This window comes from Triturus cristatus, chromosome 5_1 (assembly GCF_964204655.1).
Source record: "Triturus cristatus chromosome 5_1, aTriCri1.1, whole genome shotgun sequence".
NCBI classification, from domain to species: domain Eukaryota; kingdom Metazoa; phylum Chordata; class Amphibia; order Caudata; family Salamandridae; genus Triturus; species Triturus cristatus.
This window is the reverse complement of record NC_140587.1, coordinates 804,775,578-804,797,920: the sequence shown is the minus strand read 5'-3', so window position 1 is coordinate 804,797,920 and position 22,343 is coordinate 804,775,578. Positions and strand designations below refer to the sequence as shown.

Here is a 22,343-nt window from a genome sequence, read left to right as displayed (position 1 = left end):
CTAGGGCCTAACTGTATTACTTACCTGTGTGACTTAATGTATGCTTAAATAAGACTGTGTTGTACTTACCTCTAATCTCAAAGAGTGCTGAGGGTTTGACTAGAATAAATACACTTTATTTTATATATATATATCTGTTGTGGTGTCCTTTCATTTGGTATTCAAGGGATTATATATGGTATCACAGCTGGCTTCACATGCCATTCAGAGTTTAGCCTAAGACTGCTCTTGTCCATGCTACCACTAGGATAGCTGGTCTATAAGGTTGACTTTACAACCAATCACCATAAGGGTATTTGGACTGATATAAGGTGTACACTAGAACTAGTGACATCATACATCAGGCCAACTTCTCACACGGTACTTTCCATTAAATGTATTGCAGCAGTGCCGAAGTGCTGGTACTCTCCCTTTCAAATTGAAAAAGTGCAGGTACACAGCACCGGACAGTGCCTGCACATTTGAAGCACTGGGTATAATGGAACCTGAAAGTACATATGAGTGCCAAAGCTGAGGTTGGGGGTGCATTCGAGTGCCAAAGCTGAGGTTGGGGGTGCATTCGAGTGCCAAAGCGGAGGTTGAGGGTGCATTTAAATGTTGAGGGTGCTTTCGAGTTGCAAAGCTGAAGCGGAGGTGCATTCACGTGCCATCGGTGAGGATGCATTTGAGTGTCATGGCCGAGAGTGCATTCGAGCGCCAAAGAGGAGGGTGAGTTCCAGTGTCAAAGCTAAGGCTGAGGGTGCATTTAAATTCTGAGTGTGCATTTGAGTGCCAAAACTGAGGTTGGGGTGCAGTCTAGTGCCAAAGCGGAGGTCGGGGGCGCATTTAAATGCCGAGGGTGTTTTCGGGTGGCAAAGGTGAGAGCGCATTCAAGTGTGAAGGCTGAGGGTGCATTTAAATGCTGAGGTCACATTAAAGTGCCAAAGCTGAGGGTGCATTTGAGTGCCAAAGGTGAGGGCGCATTTGAGTGTCAAAGCTGGGGGTCCATTTAAATGCTGAGGACGCTTTCCAGTGCCAAAGCTAAAGCTGAGAGTGCATTTAAATGCGGAGGGTACTGTCAAGTGCCAAAGCTGTGATCGAGGGTGCATTCGAGTTCCATTTCAAGGGAAGATGCAAGTGTTATTTTAAACTTTGATCTGATTAAGAAGGTCTCCAAGGTTCTTCAGTTGGCTTTCAGCTGATCTCTGGGGTCCGACAGTGTGCTCCAAGTGAACCGGAGTGCGCTCTTCGGCCGCGTCTGGTGGCTCATTAGGGTGATTTTAGGGTAGCTGCCTTTAGCAGTGAAAGAGACAGAGTTCTCAAGTTGCCCAGGCCCATGCTTCAGTGCCTCACTATGGCCAGGGTGCATTATGGTACTCGTAGTCTCTGGTTATCACTTTGTAAAGTCATGATTACAAATCACAGAATGCTAAGGGAAAATCTGGAGTCCATGAGTTGGTCACGCATGAACATAGCAAACTTGGGCCCCCCGTGTTATATTCAGGGCCACTAGAATTATGCGATTATGCGGCCGCAGCGTTTTCCCGCATAATTATGGATTTGCCATATTTGTCATACAATCCATCGTCTGCTGCATAACTTCAGATTTTAACAAAAAAATTGCTTCTTGCTCAAACGATTCAAAAGTTACTAAAACTACAGTGATACGTGCTGCTGCCGAGTGGAAGATCCTTTGCAAAGGTCATGCTTTCTATTGCTAATTGCTATATTACTGGTACTAATGAGGCGCAACCAATGGCCCGGCAGTGTTAAATAAGTGTGAGAAAAATCACAAAAGAATGTAATAAATGATAATACTGTCAAAACGTGCCACATTACGCCGCATAATTTACATTTCTTGCAGTACGGGTGGCCTTTTCTTGTCTCTGAATTTGGCCCTCTCTTCCGGCATAATTCCAGTGGCCCACATTAAATACAGCGTACACAACAAATTAAACTTCCTCTTGGCGGTTAATCGTGGGTGTTAATTGATTAAGGGCTTTTGCATAAAGCGCATAAATACCCACACTACACAGTCTTCTCTAAGGGGTTTCTCCTACTGCGGGCAGGCGTGCTTTCCTCGCCATGCCTGCTTTCACTTTCAAACACGGCATACATACTACCTCTGACGACAACGCCTCGTCAGGGGTTGTATGCGCTATATAAATACAATGACAACACAATACAGCCAGCATACTGTACTGCGAGGATGTCGCCCTCGCAGTGAGGGTTCGGTTCCATGACCGGGTCTGTGTGCCCCTCCAGGGAGGGCAGAATGCAGCTGTCCTGTGGTTTTTATGGCGAGCCGTGATCTGCCTGTGAAGCTCAGATACTGGCGGCTTCCCTTAAATGTCATCAGCATCGGCCGCGGCTGCCATGTTGCTGCAAGAGGATTACATGAAATCATGTCATTGCCTCGAGCCGTGTGTCTGTGGAAGCGGCGGGTAGTGATGCCAGCACTCGGCTCGGAGATCAGAATCACTCCCCTGTATCATGATGGTTAGTGCAGAGTGGCTGCGCCTTGTTAGCACCTAGAAGAGGGCGCCTTTTGCATCAAGCGCATAAATACACACAGTCTTATCGACGTGTAAGCATTAGGATACAGTGCAGTCCTGCCCTGCATACCTTGTTCACTACACGCAGGGCCTGGGAGGGTCTCAACACTTTGAAATATTTTAGGGGAGGGAATTAAACCTTCAGTAAGATAGAAGAAGCCAGAAAAGACATATATAAAAATGTTTTTGCACTGCTCAAAGATCTGGGAAGAGTTCCGCCAAGAGTGAAGAAAATGAAAGCTGCCAAAACGGCACCACACCACTGTCCTGGCAGAGAGTCAAGCAACTGTGCACCAGTAGGGTGTTGCTCACAATCAAACCAAACACAGTGGGCCGGCCTTATTCATCTATTATAGATAATACACAGTCAGTGGTTCAAAATGGTCAGAATCGATCAGCACAACATGCCTTCCCCCCCACTTTTTGGTACAAAACGCAACTGTATCTGAAGGGTTAATGCTGACATCGAGGTTTTTGGTAAACAAGCATTTGCAATGCAATATGTCCCGCGTTTTCGAAACTTTTACCTATTGGTATTGTAAACGACAATGTCTTTTATTACTGCAGGTTTGTTAAACATAAATAAAACTCATTGTCATTTACAATGCCAATAGCTCAATATCTTGCAGTTGCGAGGCCTATTGCATTGCAAATGCTTGTTATGGTCTGGCTTGACAGTACAACAGTCGCCAGACAATTATGTGAGCTTGACTAGAAGGGGGCTGTGGCTCCGCCCATGGGTTGCAAGCCAGGAGTACGTTTTAATAGGGCAGGCGTTCTGTCCTTCCAGAGAAAAAGTGCTTGCCTTCCACACAGCTATGATTATTTAGTTTTTTTATCCAGCTGACTGGGCTTGAACTTTCAGGGGCACACACATAACACTGTAATGCTATTAAAGTGTCTCAGATAAGTAGATAATGTATTATGGTTTTCTCTGGTATCAGCATAGATGAGAGGAGGACAGTCATTAACCTCCAATGATGTTTAGGTCTGTCTTGACAGTACATCTGTCACCTGCCCTTTTAAGCAACACTGCTGTTCTTCGCTTCCACACACATACATATAAATTCCCATGCTATTTACTGGTAATGCTTCACATTACCATACAACATTCTTTTTAACACCAGACCTATTGGCCTCCTTGTTCCATATGTGAAGAATTAAAAATACTTGCATGTCTTTGAAGTGTGGAATCCAGATTTGAAGGAACCAATTATAGGTCACCTAATTCTGTCAACATTGAACAAAAACCTTTTTGAGCCGATTAAGCTGGTAGCACACAGTTTGTTGCATTAAATGTAAATCAGTTCAGAGTTATTTGCCGTTTTTGCTTGTTAGCAATATTCTCTTAAGTGCCACCAAAAAGTGCTGTTCTGTGCGCTTCACGTTTTTTTTGTGCTTGATGCCAAGTTGTTCATTGGAACCCAGGCATAATGTTTTTTATGCTTAGACCTTACACTTCACTTATGGAATAACCTAGATTTCCATGAGCTAGATGTTAATATGTGTGATTTAAAGTATTATGTTTATGGCTTAAGTTAAAGGGAAGCCAGCAAAGCAGCTTCCTTTAAATTAGTGTACTGCCTGGCTAATTGTATTGTCCCAGGTTTTGCGAAGCTGCAGCTTGTTTGATCTTAGCACTCACTACCGTCATCTTGCCAGAAAACGAATTCCTGACCTGGAACTTGATTTGATAAAGCTTTGAAAACCCTTTTGATCATTGAGTATTGTGCCTATTACTTCCCTCCCTATTGGGCACAGGCTGACATTCAGTTTTTGAGTATTGATCCATAGAAAGTTCATTATAGAAATGTGAATATTCTACGAAGATATAAAAAAGCTAAAGATACAATTTCAGTTGCCTAAATTTAAAAAAAAAAAAAGGATTCTCAAAACCTTTATTCACACCTTTTTGGTTGTCATAAATTGATTCATTACATGTCTAACACATCCTGTGTGTCTCATCCACAGTGAATCTGATCCTGGTTCTGTGCAGTGGCCAGAGTCTGATACCCTCTCAGGTTCCCAGTCGCCACAGTCTGTGGGAAGCAATGCTGCTGACAGTGGCACTGAGTGCCTGTCTGATTCAGCCATGGATTTGCCTGATGTCACACTTTCTCTCTGTGGTGGTCTCAGTGAAAATGGAGAAATCTCAAAAGGTATGAAAGAATATCGGGGTTTTCCTCGATTTGGATATTCATGTTTACAATGAATTAATGAAGGCATGAATCTTGCTATGTATAGATAACTGGAAAACAAATTACCTTTGGACTGAGATCCATGTGATGATGTGCACTTACATTGTTGTGTTTGCAGTAAAGTAAATAGATTCCTCAAGGCCTCATAGTATTTTATCTGCAGGGCTTATGATTGGGGGTTGATACTGTACGTGTACCCCAGGAAGGAAAGCTATTTCCAGTCCATATTCATGAAATTGACTGCATGACTGTTGAATTTTGGGAGTTGTAGACCGAAACTTTGTGAATGTTCATATCTAGTGAAGTTTGATAAGCCCTGTTAAAGACTTCCATTGTGTCTTAAATTGAAGTTGGCTTATGATGCTGACCATGTCGGTGCTTTTCATGTTCTCTTGTTGGTTTCTTGGGGTTTTTGACCAGATCTGAGCATTCCAGCACAGTCTGAGATTTTGTGTAACTCAGGGTGGTTTTTGTCTGAGAGTCCAAAATAGATTGTATTTGCAGTTCAAAGCTGAGATTTCTATATAAATGTATTGTTCTTTCTCACGGATTACTGTGTAATGGAAATAGTTGGCCCAAATTCTAGAGTTTGTTGCTGCTTTTGGAATGGAGAAGGAAAACATTTTGAGTTATTGAGTGCCCACCAGTTAATGGTTTGCCAGATTCCTCCTACCCTTTGGCAAGGGTGTATCCAGTCAAGGTTTATGGGGCCACAGGATAGTCCAAAATGTTTTTTATATACGTAGACTCATGTTTTGAATTAGAAGAATTAGAGGTGACATGGCACAACCTTTTACTGTCTGAGACAAGTTTGACCTCTTTCTTCATTCTCATCCCACCACAGACTCATTTGCTATCAGCAGCTAGGGTAAGGGAATGATTGGATTGTACAAAAAGTAGCCAGAGCCCTATGGACCCAGCGTAAATCAAGAGTAGCAAGGTCGTGTCTGGCATACCAGATGACAAGCCATGGATAGGAGCTGCTATCCTTAACCTATGTCTTTGTCAAGTGGGAACATTTCTAAATGTCAAGAATGATTTTTACAATTGTTCCTGCGGGGTATTATTTATGTAATTCGGCCTTAACCTTTTTGATTGGTAACAACTGTAACCAATTTATGACATTTGAAACCGTCTGACATGTCCTCTAAGTGGTCCACAAAGAACTCATGATTGTTGGCACGAGAGACTGCTAAGAGTGCAGATAGTAGCTCTATAAAATTGTGTATGTTGTCCAGCATACACGCTTGGCTGCACTATGTCGCAACTCAAATCTGAAACCTGGCATGGACTATAAGTCAGGCAGTATATTTGAGTGCAAATTGATTTTTATTTGCAGTTGAGCATTTGGAAGTGCTGGTAGGAAATCTAGCAGCACAAAATCTTCTTTAAATTATTTATTGATACACAAGGAGTAAATAGAGATGAGTTTTCACTCTTTGCCGTTCTGAGCTTTAGCTCCTGTGTGTTCACGAAATGCTCATCTTTGGTGTTAAGTAGGTGTGATTAAGGTGCAACTTATGTAGCTGGCTCAGGGAGTGCTCCTATGCAGGCTGTGATTCAGAGATTCTCACTGAGGTATTCAGACTGTCCTGTGGAGAATATTAAGGAGAACAGTGTATGTGCATATTTAAGATGGGAAGGAAAAGATCAGGCTATGTAGAGTGGGGTGATAAAACATTACTGGCAGGAATTCAAATGTTTGTCTGTTCGATTTTTACATGTACTTGACCAGTGGTTCTTAACTTTTTGAATTCTTAGGACACCTACCTAATCATTACTGGTACCCGGGGACCTCCACTAAATCATTTTTAGAATCCGCGGACCCCCACATAATCATTGCTTGTCGCTGGGGACCCCGGCCTATGCATTTTAGATGATTTGAAACATGCAAAACAATGCACAAAAAATACAGAAACTAGCATTGATGCAACAAATACACAAATGAGTAAATATTTTATTTAATTCACAAACAAATATTTTTAGAAACTTTTTTTTTTAAATCGAAATTTGGAGTGTTTCTAAATTAAATTGCGGCCACTTATTGTCCATACTGTATTTTGTTTAATGCACTTGCACTCCTCCCATGGCTCAATCTTAGGATACCTACTTAATTTTTAGCCTCCCATTTCAAATTTCTTCACATTTACAGAACTTTACATAGATAAAGAAACTCAATATATAATTTTGAACACATTATTAATCTGTTAATATTATTTCATTTTCTAAGTAGTTGTGGACCCCTCTGAATGGGCTTTGCAGAGCCCTGGGGTCCCCAGTTCTCTTACGAAGAAGGTGGCAGTATCAGTGTGCTGTCACTAGTGTTTTACCTTTTGTGATGGTTTATTTTGAACTTATTTTTGCTCCATATACTCTCTCTCTCAGTCCCTCTCTCCCTCCCTTCCTCTTTGCTCCCTCCTCTCTCCTGTCTCCTCTTTCCTTCCTCCTCTCTCCTGTCTCCTCTTTCCTGTCTCCATTTTCTTCTGATCCCCCTTTAGGTACCTAGTTGCCTCAGCATAAGGCAATGCTGGTAAATGCTCACTCAATAATATTTTAACTGCCTGCCTCTTTGAAATTAATAACTGTCAAGGCAATTCTGCTAAGTTATTTTCCAGGAGAATAGCTTCACCATAACCTGCAGTGATGGAAGTGTTAAGGGTTTAATTGAAGGCTATTTCAGTTAAGATCAATAGTAAGGTGGTTTATAAAATCATTAGGACACAACTGTGCCAAAGAGAACCAGAAGTTCTCCTCCAGGGGATCCTCATCAATAGTCATAAGCACTGAATATTCCCGCACATGGACTCCGGAGCATATTTATAATATATAACTCACTCATTTTTTGATTTTCTGTCAAAAAATCTCTTTAGAAAACAATTTTTTCGGCGCTTAGTCAACGTCTTTTCTTATTTAGAGTGAGTAACTACTTTTTCCTGACAAGAAAACACTTTTTTTCTTGTCAACAAATGCCTTCATTGTTTTTCAAGTGCCCTGCCTGTGGCAAAAATAAGGCAAAGGCAGACCCTCATTCTTCCTGCATGTTATGTCTACCAGCTACCCATCTGACAGTCTTGTTACCATTGCCAGATGTTTTCTAGAGAGACTTTGAAAGACAGAAAAACAATCCACCTTCATGGTCTTTAAGAAAGGGAGAAAACCTCCACAGAAGGGCCTCCATCTGTCCACATGGCTCCTAGAGGCAGATCTCCAACCATGTGTGAGAAGAGAACGAGATCCACCTCCAAAGGTGAGAAAATACCTATTTGTTCTCTTTTGGACTCAACGTCGAAGGTGCCAGCTGGGCACCCATCACCTGCAACATCTGTTGGCGAAAAAACTTAGACCGACGTTGAGAAACTCACCTAGAAGAGTTTCATTGAAGGCATCTTAAGTCCACGCCGCAGATCTTCATAGCTGCTTAACCGCTCAACGGCGAGCCAACTTCACTTGCAGGGCACTCAGTTAACTGCAGAGCATCGCCGTTAGGCATCGAGGCTTAGCGCAGCATAGTCTGCTTCAATAACTTTTCAAAAACGTCTCCCATCGATGGCAAATAGACACCGTTTGGCATCCAGCCCTTCATCACATCTACCGATGTTAACCAGGAGACGGTCGATCCAAGACTCGCACCCATGCTGACGCCAACCAGACGGTGTTCGTCGTCGAGGCCTCCTCTATCGACATCAACCAGGCAACGATTGATGTCAAGACATACCAATTTTCTGTCGACATCAACCCGGTGGTGATCGATGGCAAGCCATACACCTCCATCTGCGGCACGCAGACGTCTAGAGGTACTTTTCCGTCACCGGCAGCCACACTCTGCCCGACGTAGAGACAGGCATCTTCCAAATCTCCCTGTACCAGTGGTGAAGCATAGGTAGACGTCAAGGCCGCATTCCTCTCCAAGACTTTGTGACCGGTTTAAGCAGAGGTTGATCAGGGAAGGAATGTTTTCTCCTGCCTCCACAAGAGCCTCTACACAGACTTCTGGGCAAAGACAAAAAACTCACCATTTAGCAGAGGCGTCCACCCACCTATCTTCCTGATGGCTCGAGAGTGTTTGCAAGTGGCTTGTTGCACGAAGTCCAGATTCTCAGTACTCTCAGGCATACTCACTTTCAAGGTCTCTTCCACAGACACCTTCTTAAAGACCACCTCCATGAGCCAAGACTCCTCTAGCTTGTTTGGCCGTGACAGAACCAGGTCGCGGAGTAGATCTCATCGTAGACCCCGACCAAGATCTACTACTCTTGTCCGCTATAGAGACGGACCAAGATCTTCTACTCCTGTTCGGTGGCCTAATTCACACCATCAGACACACACATCCCCTTACTGATACTCCGCCAGTGAGAATATCCCCAGTAGATGACCTCAATACCTTCAGTGAGGTATTGGTTAGGGGGGCTGCCAAACTTGATTTTTACATTCCAACTCCCCCTGTAACGTTTTTGGTCATTTTCGAGATCTTACATCATAGGTCCTCCTCACGTCTATTGCTGCCTCTGATCCCAGGTCTTACCCAACCAGCTATGGATATTTTTCTTACTCCAGCCTCCCTTTGAACTGCTCCACAGGGCATTTTAAAGAAATACAAGGTGCCCGAGCAACACTTTTTAGATCTACTCTCTGACCCTCCACCAGATTCAGTAATTATCGCTGCAGCCAAGAAAACTCACTCAGTGGCGGCCTCTTCTCCGTACCTCATGGTAAGGATAGCAAACACTTCGATTCCTTGGGCAGGAAGATATGCAGGACTTCGGCCTTATTTATGAAAGTCTCTAGTGCCACAGCTTTACTGGGACGGTAAGATAGGTCTCTTTGGGACTCACTCGCCAGATTATCAGATAAACTTCCCAGAGAAGACAGGCAAGACTTTGAGGAGATTGTACAGGAAGGCGGTTTAGTTGCTAATCAGCTGCAGATGGGGCAGATATTGCGGCTCATGACTATTCACATCGCTTGTGTACGCGACATTTCTCATGGCTTTGTCTGACAGCTCTGAAGTCAGAGACTCAACAATGCATACTAAGCCTACCTTTCACTGGGCACCTTGTTGTTTAGGTCACATGTGGATGACAAAATGGCTCAAATGAAGGCAGAGATAGATACTCTTAAGGCCATGGCGCTAGAGAAATCAGGAGTTTCGCTGCAGGTACAGGCCTTATGACCGGCGACCAGACCATCAGAGGGTTCAAAGCCCTCACTGGTTTTCACAGCAGCAGAGGCAAAACCACACTACCAGCCATGTCGCTCAGCACGTGGCTGAGGAGCTACACAACAATAACCAGTTCCTCCAAGACACTGGGCAAACAATGAATTCACGCTTCCCCCGTCACTGTTTCCTCCTCCGGTGAAGAGGGTGGTGGCGGGAGGATCTCCAAGTATTTTAACGAGTGGCGCACCATAACCAACGACAAATGGGTCTTGGATAGTGTAGAAAATGGGTACTCCGTTCGTTTTCGACTTACACCTACGGCAGTTCCACCTTCACATGCTGCTTGCCATCAGCTGAAACTGCTGCAGAGCAAAGTCTCCACTCTCTTTCGCAAAGATGCAATAGAGGCGGTATCTCTCTCACAGCGGGGAGTAGGTGTATACTACCAGTAGTCCCTCGTAACGAAAAACACCCTATCTACAGAATTCAGACCCATTCTGTACCTATGTCTCCTAAACAAATATATCTGCAAGGAAAAATTCTGAATGTTGGCGCTCCACTAAATATACCCCCAACTCCAGCAGGTTGACCGGATGTCTTTCATCGATCTGCAAGATGCTGATTTCCTCATTCCAGTAGCCATGAAACATGGGAAATTCCTGCTGTTCAAAGTGGCAGCCAGACATTAACAGAACAAGGTGTTAACTTTCGGCCTGAATTCAGCTCCCCGTACGTTTCGAGAGTGCATGGCAGTTGTAGCAGCAACCTTATGACGCAAAATAATATTCGTCTACCCATATTCAGATGACTGGCTGGTAAAAAGCTCCTCTCTAGAGCAAGCAAAGGAACACTATCAAATCTGCGTCAAGACCCTATGATCTCTGGGTCTCCACATCAACATTGAGCAGTCAATCCAAACTCCAATCCAAAGGCTACACTACCTAGGTGTGACCCTAGACACAAAGGTTGCAAAAGTGTGACATTCGGAGGCGAGACTATCATCAGTTGCTCAAAAGTTTGCCAAAATCCTGCACACCCCAAGTCCATCAGCCAGACCGATGGTGTCTCTTCTAGGATCCATGGCATCATGCATTTTTCTGGTTCCCAATGCCAGATTGAGAATGAGATCTTTGCAACAGAATCTGGAAGATCAGTGGAACCAATTCACAGATCATTGGGACAACAGACTCAAGCTATCTCAGGCTGTGAAAGCATCCCTACCATGGTGGGCTCATCGCCCAAATCTACTAATTGGCGTCCCTCTTCATCCGACCACGCCCACTCAAACGCTCATAACTGATTCTCCCCTCCAGGGCTGGGGTTCTTACATGGGTACCCTACAGACACTGGGACTGTGGTCGACCAAGGAGCAAACATATCCTATCAACATGCTGGAGCTGCGGACGGTCCATCTAGCCCTCAAGTCATTCTACCCAGCCATTCAAACCAACTTGCTCCTGGTCCAAATGGACAATACGACGACCACAGTGCACTATTTAAACAAGGAAGAAGGGACTTGCTTTTGCCCTCACTCGGTGGAAGCGCAAGCGATTTGGCGCTGGCTCCTAGCGAGGGGTTTAATAATTTCTGCAGTCCACCTGCCAGGAGTCCAGAGCACGCAAGCAGACTCTCTAAGCAGCCATTTCGCAGAACAGCATGACTGCATTCTGCACAATGACATCCTAATCGACCTTTTCAGAGAATGGGGGCATCCGCAGATAGTCCAGTTTGCAAATGAGTGCAACAAAAAAATCCCCAGACTTCGCATCCAGGTTCTAGCGACCAGGGGCAAAGGGGAATGCCCTTTTGATAGACTAGTTTGGGACATTGGTATACATGTTTCCTCCCATTCTCCTGATATCGACAGTCCTCAACAGGATGTATCCGGACAGAGCCAAAATGATCCTGATTGCTCCAGAATGGCCTCGCCAGTAGTGGTACCCGCCGGTTCCTATTTAGGTATTGTTGTTTAGCCCTGTATTGTGATTATTGTGCTTAAATTGTGCCTTATTTTTTGTGCCTGTGCCTATCCTTTTGTGCCCCTGCGTTGTGCCTGCTCTCTTGTGCCCCTTTTTCCGCCGCCGCTGCTGCCCCTCAACGTGCGCTCCCTGCACAGACACGCCGTTGAGACCTGGGACCTTCTTGACACCCTCTCACCATACATCGCCTTCCTTACAGAAACCTGGACAACCCCTCCTCCGCCCCGACATCGCCACCGCCATCCATGACAGATACAAGATCCAGAAGAAAGACCACCCCAACCGCCTAGGGTGAGAACTCTCCATCGCACACAAGAGCTCCCTTCGACTCTCCACCTCCACCACTGAACACCTTCACTTCCAGATCCAGACCAGCCCAAGAACCACACTTCGCGGCACCCTCGCCTTCAGACCCTCCAGACCCCGCGCCCCGTTCACCGCAGCCATCGCCTACCTCATCGCAACCCACGCCACCGCTTCCATGGACTACATACTCATCGGAGACCTGAACTTCCACCTCGACAACCCCAGCGACCCCCAACTCCACCACCCTCCTGGACAGCCTTGCCAACATCGGCCTGAAACAGCTCGTCACCACGCACAAGGCAGGACACACCCTAGACCCCATCTTCACAGGAGGTAACCGCATCCATTTCAGCCACACTACGCAACCCCCATGGACGGACCACCACTGCGTACACTTCAACATCGTCAAACCAACAGCCCCCAAACCAGAAGGAACTGGAGAAAAATCACCGAGGAGCAGCTCAACTCTGCCCCCAACCGTGACGCCCCCACAACATTGACCGAATCCAACCTCGAAGCCAAAGAACTCCACAGATGGATCTCCAACAGCGCAGATGAGCTCTCACCCCTGCGCAACGCCGACAGGCAGCGCCCCAGGAAGGCCACCTGGTTCACCACCGACCTCCAAGAATCCAGACGTACCTGCCGACGTCTCGAGAAGAACTGGAGAAACCGCAAAACACCGAAAGACCGCACCACCTACAAAAACGCCATGATGGAATACCACCAACAAATCAGATCCACCAAGAGGACCTTTATCCGAAACCAGATCCTCGCCAACTCCAGCAACTCCAAGGAACTCTTTAGTGTCATCCAGGAATTCATCAAACTCCCCAGCAAAACCACAAACATCACCTCCTCCCAGGACCTCTCTGCGACAAGCTTGGATCCTACTGCCATCTGAAAATCAAGGGCCTCTACGACCACTTAAACGAGCAGACACCTGACTCCGAAACCACCTCCCTCTCCAACAAGGCCAGCCAGCCTAGCATCTCCTCCTGGACCACTGACACCATCGAAGACACCACTTCAACCATGAAAGGCATCCACTCAGGGGCCCCCATGGACCCCTGTTCACCGCACATCTATCACAGAGCCACCACTGCCATCACTCCAGAACTACAACGCACCATCAGCACCACCCTCATGAGCGGCACTTTCCCCGACGACTGGAAACGGGCAGAAGTCAGACCCCTGCTCAAGAAGCCCTCAGCAGACCCCACGGACCTCAAGAACTACCGACCCATCTCCCTCCTCCCCTTCGCTCAGCCCCACGCTCTACAACATCTACATGGCCCCCATCGCTGCCATAGTCAGACAGCACGGACTCGGCATAGTATCCTACGCTGATGACACCCAGCTCATCTTGTCCCTCACCAAGGACCCCGTCACCACCAGACTCAACTTCCAGGAAGGAATGAAGGACGTTGCATCCTGGATGAGCAGCAGCTGCCTGAAGCTCAACTCAGAGAAGACAGAGGTCCTCGTCCTCTGACCCTTCCCCCTCTGCTTGGGACAACTCATGGTGGTCCACCGTCCTCTGCAACCCTCCTACCTGCACGGACCACGTCCAGAAGCTCGGCATCGTACTAGTCTCCTCCCTCTCCATGACCCGACAGGTCAACGCCGTCGCCTCCAGCTGCTTTAACACCCTCTGCATCCTGCTAAAGACCTTCAAGTTGGTCCCCCCTGAATCAAGGAAGACCGTCACCCACGCACTCATAACAAGCAGACTGGACTACAGAAATGCCCTCTACGCAGGAATCAACAAGTCTCTGCTCCACAAACTCCAGACCATTCAGAACACTGCAGCCCGACTCATCCTCTGCATCCCTCGACACAAACACATCACCCAACACCTGACCAACCTCCACTGGCTCCCCATCGAGGAGAGAATTACTGTCAAGATTCCCACGCCTACAAATGCATCCACAACACCGAACCGCAATACTTCAAGGAGAGAATCTCCTTCCACACACCCAAGAGAAACCTTGGATCTGCCGACCCCGCCCTCGCCAAAACCCCGCGCATCCGCAGAGCCAGATCAGGTGGAAGAGCCTTCTTATACATCACGGCCAAGACCAGGAACGAGCTCCCGATCGACATCAGACTCACCCCTGCCCTGAACATCTTCAGGAAGACGCTCAAGACCTGGCTCTTCGACTGAACGGAGCTGCTTACCCCCCCCCAACCCCTTCTCCCCCCCCCAGCACCTTGGGACCCTCACGGGTGAGTAGCGCGCTTTCAATTCCCCTGATTTATTGATTGAGAGTGGGTTTTGAGTTCGCCCCGTTCGACGGTCAGCCTTTTTGGTCCAGCATGTTAGTCATTGGATTGAGATTTTGTCAATCGCATCTTGGATCAGTGAAGTGGAGTGCTTCTCCCAGCTCATGCTGTTGGCTAATTGGGTGCTTTGTTCCACCTCTAATGGAGTGTTTCCATTCCGAAGCATGAGGGACCATTTTACAACTTTTGGCCTTTCTATTTGCTCATTGTCGCGGTTTCCTATACCTTCCACTTTCTACTCATATGGCTGCTCCTCTTTTCTCCCACCCACTCCTCCCTCTGTACCCTGTGTGTTGCCTCCTCCTTGCTTCACCCACCAGCGAATCCGTCCGTGTCAATCCTCTTTTCTCCCTCCTGTCAGCCTTTCTGGCTCATTAGTTCTGCAGTTTAGAAGTAATTTGTGGGGTGTCTCCTGCTGCCAGCAGTGACCCTCACAACTTGTGCTACTGCCAATACAGCCTATTTGAGGCTCAGGAAGACAGTGGTGGTAAAGGTCGTGCACGCAGTCAAGGACAGCAATAATACTTTTCCTTCTCGCCTCCTGCAATTGTGGTCAAGCTGCTTTGATTTCTCCTGCCATGGTTATATGCAGCCAGTAGGAAGAAGAAATTCGATCTTTCTTCCTGGCTGGTGCACATTACTTTAGATGATCATCGCAGATTGTTCAGAGATATTACCCCATGAATATTCACTAGTCACATCAGCCCTTCTCCCCTTACATTCTACTTCAAATTTAAGTACATCATGCCGCTATCCTTCTTCTGGCAGTTCTGTTGCTTTTGGCCAAAGGGGACCATAGAGAGTCCTGAAGGTGCAGAAAGGTGAGTGGTGTTGCTATTTCTTGGCTCCTAAGAAAGATGGAGGGCTCAGGTCGATTTTAGATCTTTGCCCTCTGAACGCCTTCCTGCAGAGGAACTAATACAAGATGCTGACTTTGCCACAGGTCCTTTTCACCATGAATCCTGCTGATTGCACGGTGTCCTCGGACTTGCAGCATGTGTAGTTTCCTGTGTCTGACCTACTATCCCACAGACACTGCTTTTAGCTTGTGCTGGGGTTGAAGCATTTAAAGTTTGCTGTTCTACCCTTTGATCGCACCTCTGCCCTCCGAGTGTTTACAAAAGTGATGGTGGTGGTTGCTCCCCCATTCCTAGGTCAGGAATACACCGATTCCCTTGCCTCAGTGACAGGCTGTTGAAGGTCAGCTCACCACAGTCCGTTGCGGACCATCTCTGTTCGATGGAAACTTACCGGGGGTTTTCCATCAGCGAGCTGAAGTCTCACCTGATGCCTATGCAGAGGATTCCTCTCATAGGCCCCATCCTTGACTTGGTAGCATTCAAGGCTTTTTCCACCCCTGTAGCGAGGTCAGAACTTCCAGGGTCTGATCTTGATGTTTCAGACTCAATCCTGGGCTCTATTGTCTTACTGAACTCTTAACTTGTACATCCTGCTGCTCTTATGTGCCCACTGACACACGCAAGCCTAATAATGGAATCTCCACCTTCAGTGGGCTGAACACTGGAGTTGTCTTTCGGATAGCATGGGCATATCAAATTAGGCAGCTCAGGAATTTAAGTGGAGGCAGATGGACATCAGCCTACTTTGTGGCAAGACATTCTCCTTATCCCACCCAGAGCACACATTGGTGATAAATGCATCGTCTTTGGTTTTGAGCGTCTATCTGAGTTGAGTGGAGATTAAGAGCCTTTGGTCTCCAGTGGAGCAAAAGTTCCATATGAACTTCCTAGAACTCCTGGCCTGTGGCTGGTTCTGAAGGCCTCCCTCCCATCCATAAAGGAGAGACCGGTTCAGGTCTTGACAGACAACGCGACTGACATTTGTTACTGCAGCAAGGAGGGTGGTTGTGGACCATGTGTAGGGGACACTATACAGTACTGATGTGCATAAGGTGAGCCTTTGTCTAGAGTGGCACAGTGAGAGAAAAATTATGGGTTGGAATGCTACTGCAAGCAACTGCCGGTGGTTTAACTATTTACAAGCATTTCTCCCATCAGATTTGGAAATGACTGGACCTACAGGGGATCCCTATCATAGTTTATATTACAATTTTAAACGCAGCACAGCACAAAAAAAGTCTTAACTGACTATCATTAGTCAGTGGTATATTTAATTCCAGACAAAGCAATGGATAAGACAATCAGTATACAGTAATCTTGGTCTCCAAAATGTTGACACGTCGATATAACAAACAAACAGCCGACACGTGTTTTGTCGATAGACGACTTTCTCAAGGCTTATAATGATAATTGTATATCAGCGAAAACACCCTTTTCTTCTCTAGTATGAAGATACCAAAGGTGCGAGGTAATTCCGATATAAATTCGTTAGTCGAAATAAAGTAGAATAGTCATCTGTCGTGTGATCGATGAGCTGAAAAATCGTTATGATAAACGAGTGGAAGCCATATAGTGAAGTGGTAACGTTCTTCAGACGAAATCCAAAGTTACGCAACTTTCAGCCCACATCCCGAAAATCCTGAAGGTAAGGTGCTTGGTTCTATGTGAGACGGTTCCCCTGCATGAGCAGGACAGGCCTGCAGCCTACGGAGTCCATTCTCCCGGGTTGTCAGTGAAGCTGCCATATACAATATATAGAGGGGCATTACGCGACCACGTGATGACCAACTCTAAAACGGCTGAAACAAACCCTATTGTGTATGGTGTCAAACATGTTGGAATCATACCACCACACCGGTAACCAGTTTGGGAGGTATGATTTCACCCCTTAGAAGCGAGCTTCGTGGGGTCCCTGGTGCTCCCGGTATCAGCCTTCTAACTCCAGACAGCACAAAATGGTTGCTGCAGACCAGAGACACATTTCTGCCCTCCTGCTGCTGAGCCAAGCTCAAGCAGGGGAAGGCAAACAATAGCCATCCTGTCACAGGGAGGTGTGACCACCTCCCAGTCAGGATTTATTGTATTAGGGCTGGGTGGGTGCACTTGTCAGCGACTGAAAGTCTGCATGAGGGGCACATTTGGTGTCCCTGTACATAGTCCAGTTTAAACCAGTACTGGGAGCCGTTGGCTCCGGCGCGAAACTGGACAGAGGACATGGCAGTAACCTCCCCCCGTCCAGACCCTCCCCCGGGAGGGTCCCATGAATCTTTCCAACCCTCTACCGTGGGTACTTAAGGTTTACCTGGATGTAGGACCTTCGATTAATTGTGGACAAGCTTCTAACCTGAAACCACTGCACTTCGACCGCCTGGGCCCTCTGGACCCCGCTTGGGCCTGACTCCCTCTCCCTCTCAGTCTGCTGCATCGTCTGTGTCTGTGCACCATACAGGATTTGTGCAGGACATGTGGAGTATCAAAGACAACTGAAGATAATCTCCTTTGAAGTGAAGGAGTCACTCCCCTGCATTCGCAGGCACTGCAACACTGTTGACCCGTCTGCTTATCCCGAGCTCCTACGGACTCCAAAGGGTCCAGCAACACAGGAGGTGGGTTTCTACGTCTCTCGAGGCCCGAGCTGCTCTGTCACCAAGTTTGAGGTCAGAATCCCTCGTGGACTCTGCAATACCCGAACCCCTGTGCTCCGCGTACTTTTGCAAGTGCATGTGCTTGTTGGCAATTCCTTAATAAGTGCTTTGGGCTCCGAGTTGCCCCAATGTCTGGTGACTTTCTGCACAAAGATCTTCATCCACCTCACACCGAAAGCTCCCTGCTTGCTGTTTTGTGAAGCTGCTCGAGGTCCTCTTGCGACTCCTTTGCCTCCGGTCTGTGTGTCCTTTTAAGAGTCAACTTTGCTTTTCTTGGGCTCCCCTGGTTGCTCCAGGCTCGCCCTGACTCCCCTGTGTGTGGTGAGTCTCCTGGACCTTGCTGGTCTGAACCGTACACTCCCTTGACCTTCTGCGTGGGTTGTTGTTGCCAAGGCTTGTTGGTACACCTGCCGGACACCGACCCCTCAGCGCTCAACATCCTTCGTGGGACAGCTCGTATCCGGCTCCTGGTTGTCCTCCACGTCGCCTGGTCCCAGCAGCTGCTGAGTCAAGGTCCCTGTCAAATATCCTGAAGCACCAGACATTGGTGGGCATTCGCCTACCGGCCCCTGGTCACTCCCGCGTGACTCAGACTCTGTCCCCTCTGCTTTCAGGTACTCTTCAACTAGAATCCACATTTGGATTCCAACTTACATTCTTCTCCCTTCCAGCAGCGGCTCTTCTTCGAAGTCCTCCATTGGGTTCGACTGCTGTTTCCGATGCCACTTCACACCTATGCACCTGGCTTCCCTGTGTTGGGTAACTTGGGTACTTCGGCATCCATGGGTAGGGTGGCTCTCCAACCTTCTATCTTCCATGGGGTTTCTTCGTAGTCCACTAGGAAGGGTCCTTAATCTCTAAAACTCCAACCGCGTCTTTCACATAGAGTTGTACGGAGCACGTGGTCGTGTTCCCACACTGCACCCGCTGTCCGTGGTGTCCCTATCTACTCACCTTGGGTGGTTCCTTGGGGTCCCAGCGATTCTACGTCCTCTCGACATCGTCTTGACTCGAATCGTGATTCTTATGCCACTTTCTTAGTATATGGTTTGGTGTCCACCTCCCCCCCTCCCCGGGGGCCCACTGTGTATTCGTGCTATTTAGTGTTGTTTCTGTGCTTAAATATTGTGCGCTTTGTGTCCATCTCCGTGTAGGAGATAATGTAACGTACTAGATAGTGTTATATAATAAATTCCTATTTTTATAACTATTGTATGGTTCTCTTTTGGTTTAATTTATACAATAAGATTGCATTCTGGCTAAACAAGCTGCTTTACACTCCTTCAGGACTTAGCCTGATGACTGCTCTCCACAGCTACCACTTGGATAGCTCTCCAAGGTTGTCTGAGACCTCTTAAATCACCATAAGGATTGTCTGGACTCGTGCAGGGTGCCCACTTTAAATAGTGGACAGCATATACCAGACCAGCCTCTCACACACCCTACCCCGGAGAGCTTGGCGGTCCAAGATTCCACCTCCTCTGCAAATCCTGGCACATTCCCTACCACTCCACCATATAGGGGATCCTAGAGTCTGGATACCGCAGGAAAGAAAATGTTTTCTTACACCAGCATGGCACTGCGGTCCGTGAACAGCGTGTGCCTTTTGGTTTGTTACTCCTGTGCATTGGGGGATATACGCCTGCCGTTGGAGCACGTTTGGGGCCTGGTGTGCAGAGTAACAGGTTGATCCTCTTTCTGCTCCCCTCTCTCAGGTCCTTCTCTTTATCCTTTCTCTTGCCCAGCAGGCCTCTGCTTTGGGCACCTTATAGGGCTATATGTCAGCCATTGCAACCTGTGTGCTGTTGGCAGAAGAGCCATTCCTCGTCAAATCCCCTGTTGCAAATAGGTTCTTGAAATGTTTGGAACACGTTTCCATCTTCACCATTCATCATGCCTCAGTGGGACCTTAATCTAGTCCTATCTTATGTAATGTGCGCTCACCTTTGAGCCATTGCACAACTGTCGTCTCAGGCTCCTTACCATCAAAACAGCCTTCCAGGTGGCACAAACATCTGCCTGCAGGGTCAGTGGGCTTCAGGCTTTGTCCTCCAAACCTCCATACCATGAACATCTACCTAGAGAAGCTGATTCTACACACTAGCACTTCCTTTCTGTCTACCTTAACCGCATGAGAGAGTTTTGGGTGGACGACCAATTCTTCGCGGGGTTTGTTGGAGTGAAGAAGGGAAAGTCATTGCGGAAATGGACCATCTCCCGATGGATTGTGCTCTGCATTAAGTTCTGCTACGCCTTTGCCAAGACGCAGCCCCTTGAGGGTTTGTGTTCTCATGCTACAAGAGCTAATGCTGCGACCAATGCATTAACATGTGGAGTTCCGGTTCTGGATATCTCACAGGCAGCACTATGAGCTTTTCTACACATGTTCACAAAGCATTACTACCTTGGCATTCATGTCTGTCAGGATGGGCGCTTTGCTCATTCAGTTCTGTAGGACTTTCTAGTGTGAAACTATTTCGCAGATCTAACTTCGAGGAGGTATTGCTTGGGTAACTATTCTAAGGAAAGGAATCTGCAGCTAGAAGACTCTATCAGATAAACAAATTACTTTGGTAGCGCATTATCTGGTAGTGGCTCTATCTAGCCTCAGATTCCTTACCCACCCACCAATCATCCCCGCTGTGTGAACGGATTTCTGTGGTCAGGGCTGTTTCCCTTTTAGGGCCCTAGTTTTCCACACCAGTGATTAGTGTTCTTCGTGGCTCCATGCGCCTGTGTTAGAAAGTCACGTAAAGAAACTGAATTCAGCATGCTGGGGTGGCACCTATATAAGCACAGTGCACGCCACTTCCGGTGTGGACAACGCCTCGCAGAGCCGAACGATGCCACTGACTGGCGCGCTGGGCAACTACTCAAGAAAAATATTCTCGATTCTGTCTTATGCCTGGGGATAATTCTAGGTAAGGAATCTGTGGCTAGATAAAGTTTCTACCAGATAAGGCGTTGTTGATGCCTAAGATTGGACAAAACTGTATTGTATAAATGAATGGCTGCTTTTGAGTATCATTAGTCAAGAACAGTTCTCTTTGAATATGACTCAGTTTCTGAAAAAGTGGCACATTTGAAACCTTAGCAGTTTAGGGATGAGGTCTGATCTCTTTCAGCCATCAAACAGCCATTTATTAGCCATTAGTGTATAGAGAGGTAAATTAGGAAGCAGGAATTTCTTACTGACCTTGCCACAGCTCTTGTGTTTCCTTTAAGCTCTGTGCAGAAAAATTGTTGCATTTGAATCACACAATCGCGTTAAGAATGTTGATTTTCATTAGAAAGATATTGAATGCTTACCATGTGAAGCCAGTTCTTGTAGGATCATGTAGTTTATGAAATAATGTTAAGCTATGGTTAAGGCGATACCCGTGAAGTGTAGTGTAGCTTGCTCTCAAACATCACCTGTTAAAACTTTTTTTGTTTTTCTATTCCTTTTTAGAAAAATTCAAAGAACATATCATAACCTATCATGAGTTTGCTGAAAACCCTGGAATCATAGATAATCCTAATCTGGTAGTAAGAATTTACAACAGGTAATAAATTATACTTTCACTACATGCATTGTTTCTGCACCTAATGCTTGAATTTAGCTCATGCTTCTTAGAACTATTTTAGAATGCTAGGCTACCTTGCATATATTTGCTTGCTGTTTATGCATCTCTACTTGATAGTTGAGCAGTGTAAAATGTACTGTGGGAATGAAAGACGTAACACGCTTCTTTATGGAATGTAATTATGCACCAGTCAGCTTAGTTGTTCCTTTGCTGTTGTATGTATATGTAACAAATATACTTGAATGAGCATGGAGTTTGATGAGTGATCTATTCATTGCTAGACAAAGTAACCCTTTAGTAAATCCTCACTTTTTTGTCATTTAAGAGATAATGAACCGTGTAACCTGTTCACAGTATATTAATGTTCTTTGATCTCTGATAGTACTTATCTATTTTCTAATTTCTTCATATGCACTTTTTGACTGATCTCGTAAATGCAGTTTTGTGCTTGGTGATTTAATGTGGCTACAGTGAGAAAATATCTATTTGCACAGGTACTACAACTGGGCCTTGGCTGCACCCATGATTCTCAGTTTGCAAGTATTCCAGAAAAGCTTACCCAAGGTAAATGTAATATAAATTACACTTTTCAAAGGCTGAATTGCGTAATAAAGACTATGTGTGAGCTACTGTTAGTGCAATTTGTTTACACAATTGTTCTGTTTTTGTAGAACACCATTGAATCCTGGGTGAAAGAGAAAATGCCAAAGAAGTCTGGGAGATGGTGGTTCTGGCGCAAGAGAGACAGCATGGCCAAACAGGTAAAGGAAAATCCCTATTCCTTCTATCCGTTTCTTTACACACTCTGGTG

At 46.4% G+C, this 22,343-nt stretch overlaps 1 protein-coding gene across 2 annotated transcripts in view; it reads left to right on the top strand.

The window, feature by feature from the left end:
• Window positions 1-22,343, top strand: part of LPIN2 (lipin 2) — a 560,786-nt gene that overhangs the window by 308,928 nt on the left and 229,515 nt on the right. For both annotated transcript variants that reach the window (XM_085605827.1, XM_085605826.1), the window contains exons 9-12: window positions 4,506-4,693; window positions 21,418-21,511; window positions 22,027-22,096; window positions 22,204-22,293. In XM_085605827.1, the coding sequence (XP_085461953.1) occupies window positions 4,506-4,693; window positions 21,418-21,511; window positions 22,027-22,096; window positions 22,204-22,293 (442 nt within the window). The remainder of the gene's footprint in view (window positions 1-4,505; window positions 4,694-21,417; window positions 21,512-22,026; window positions 22,097-22,203; window positions 22,294-22,343) is intronic.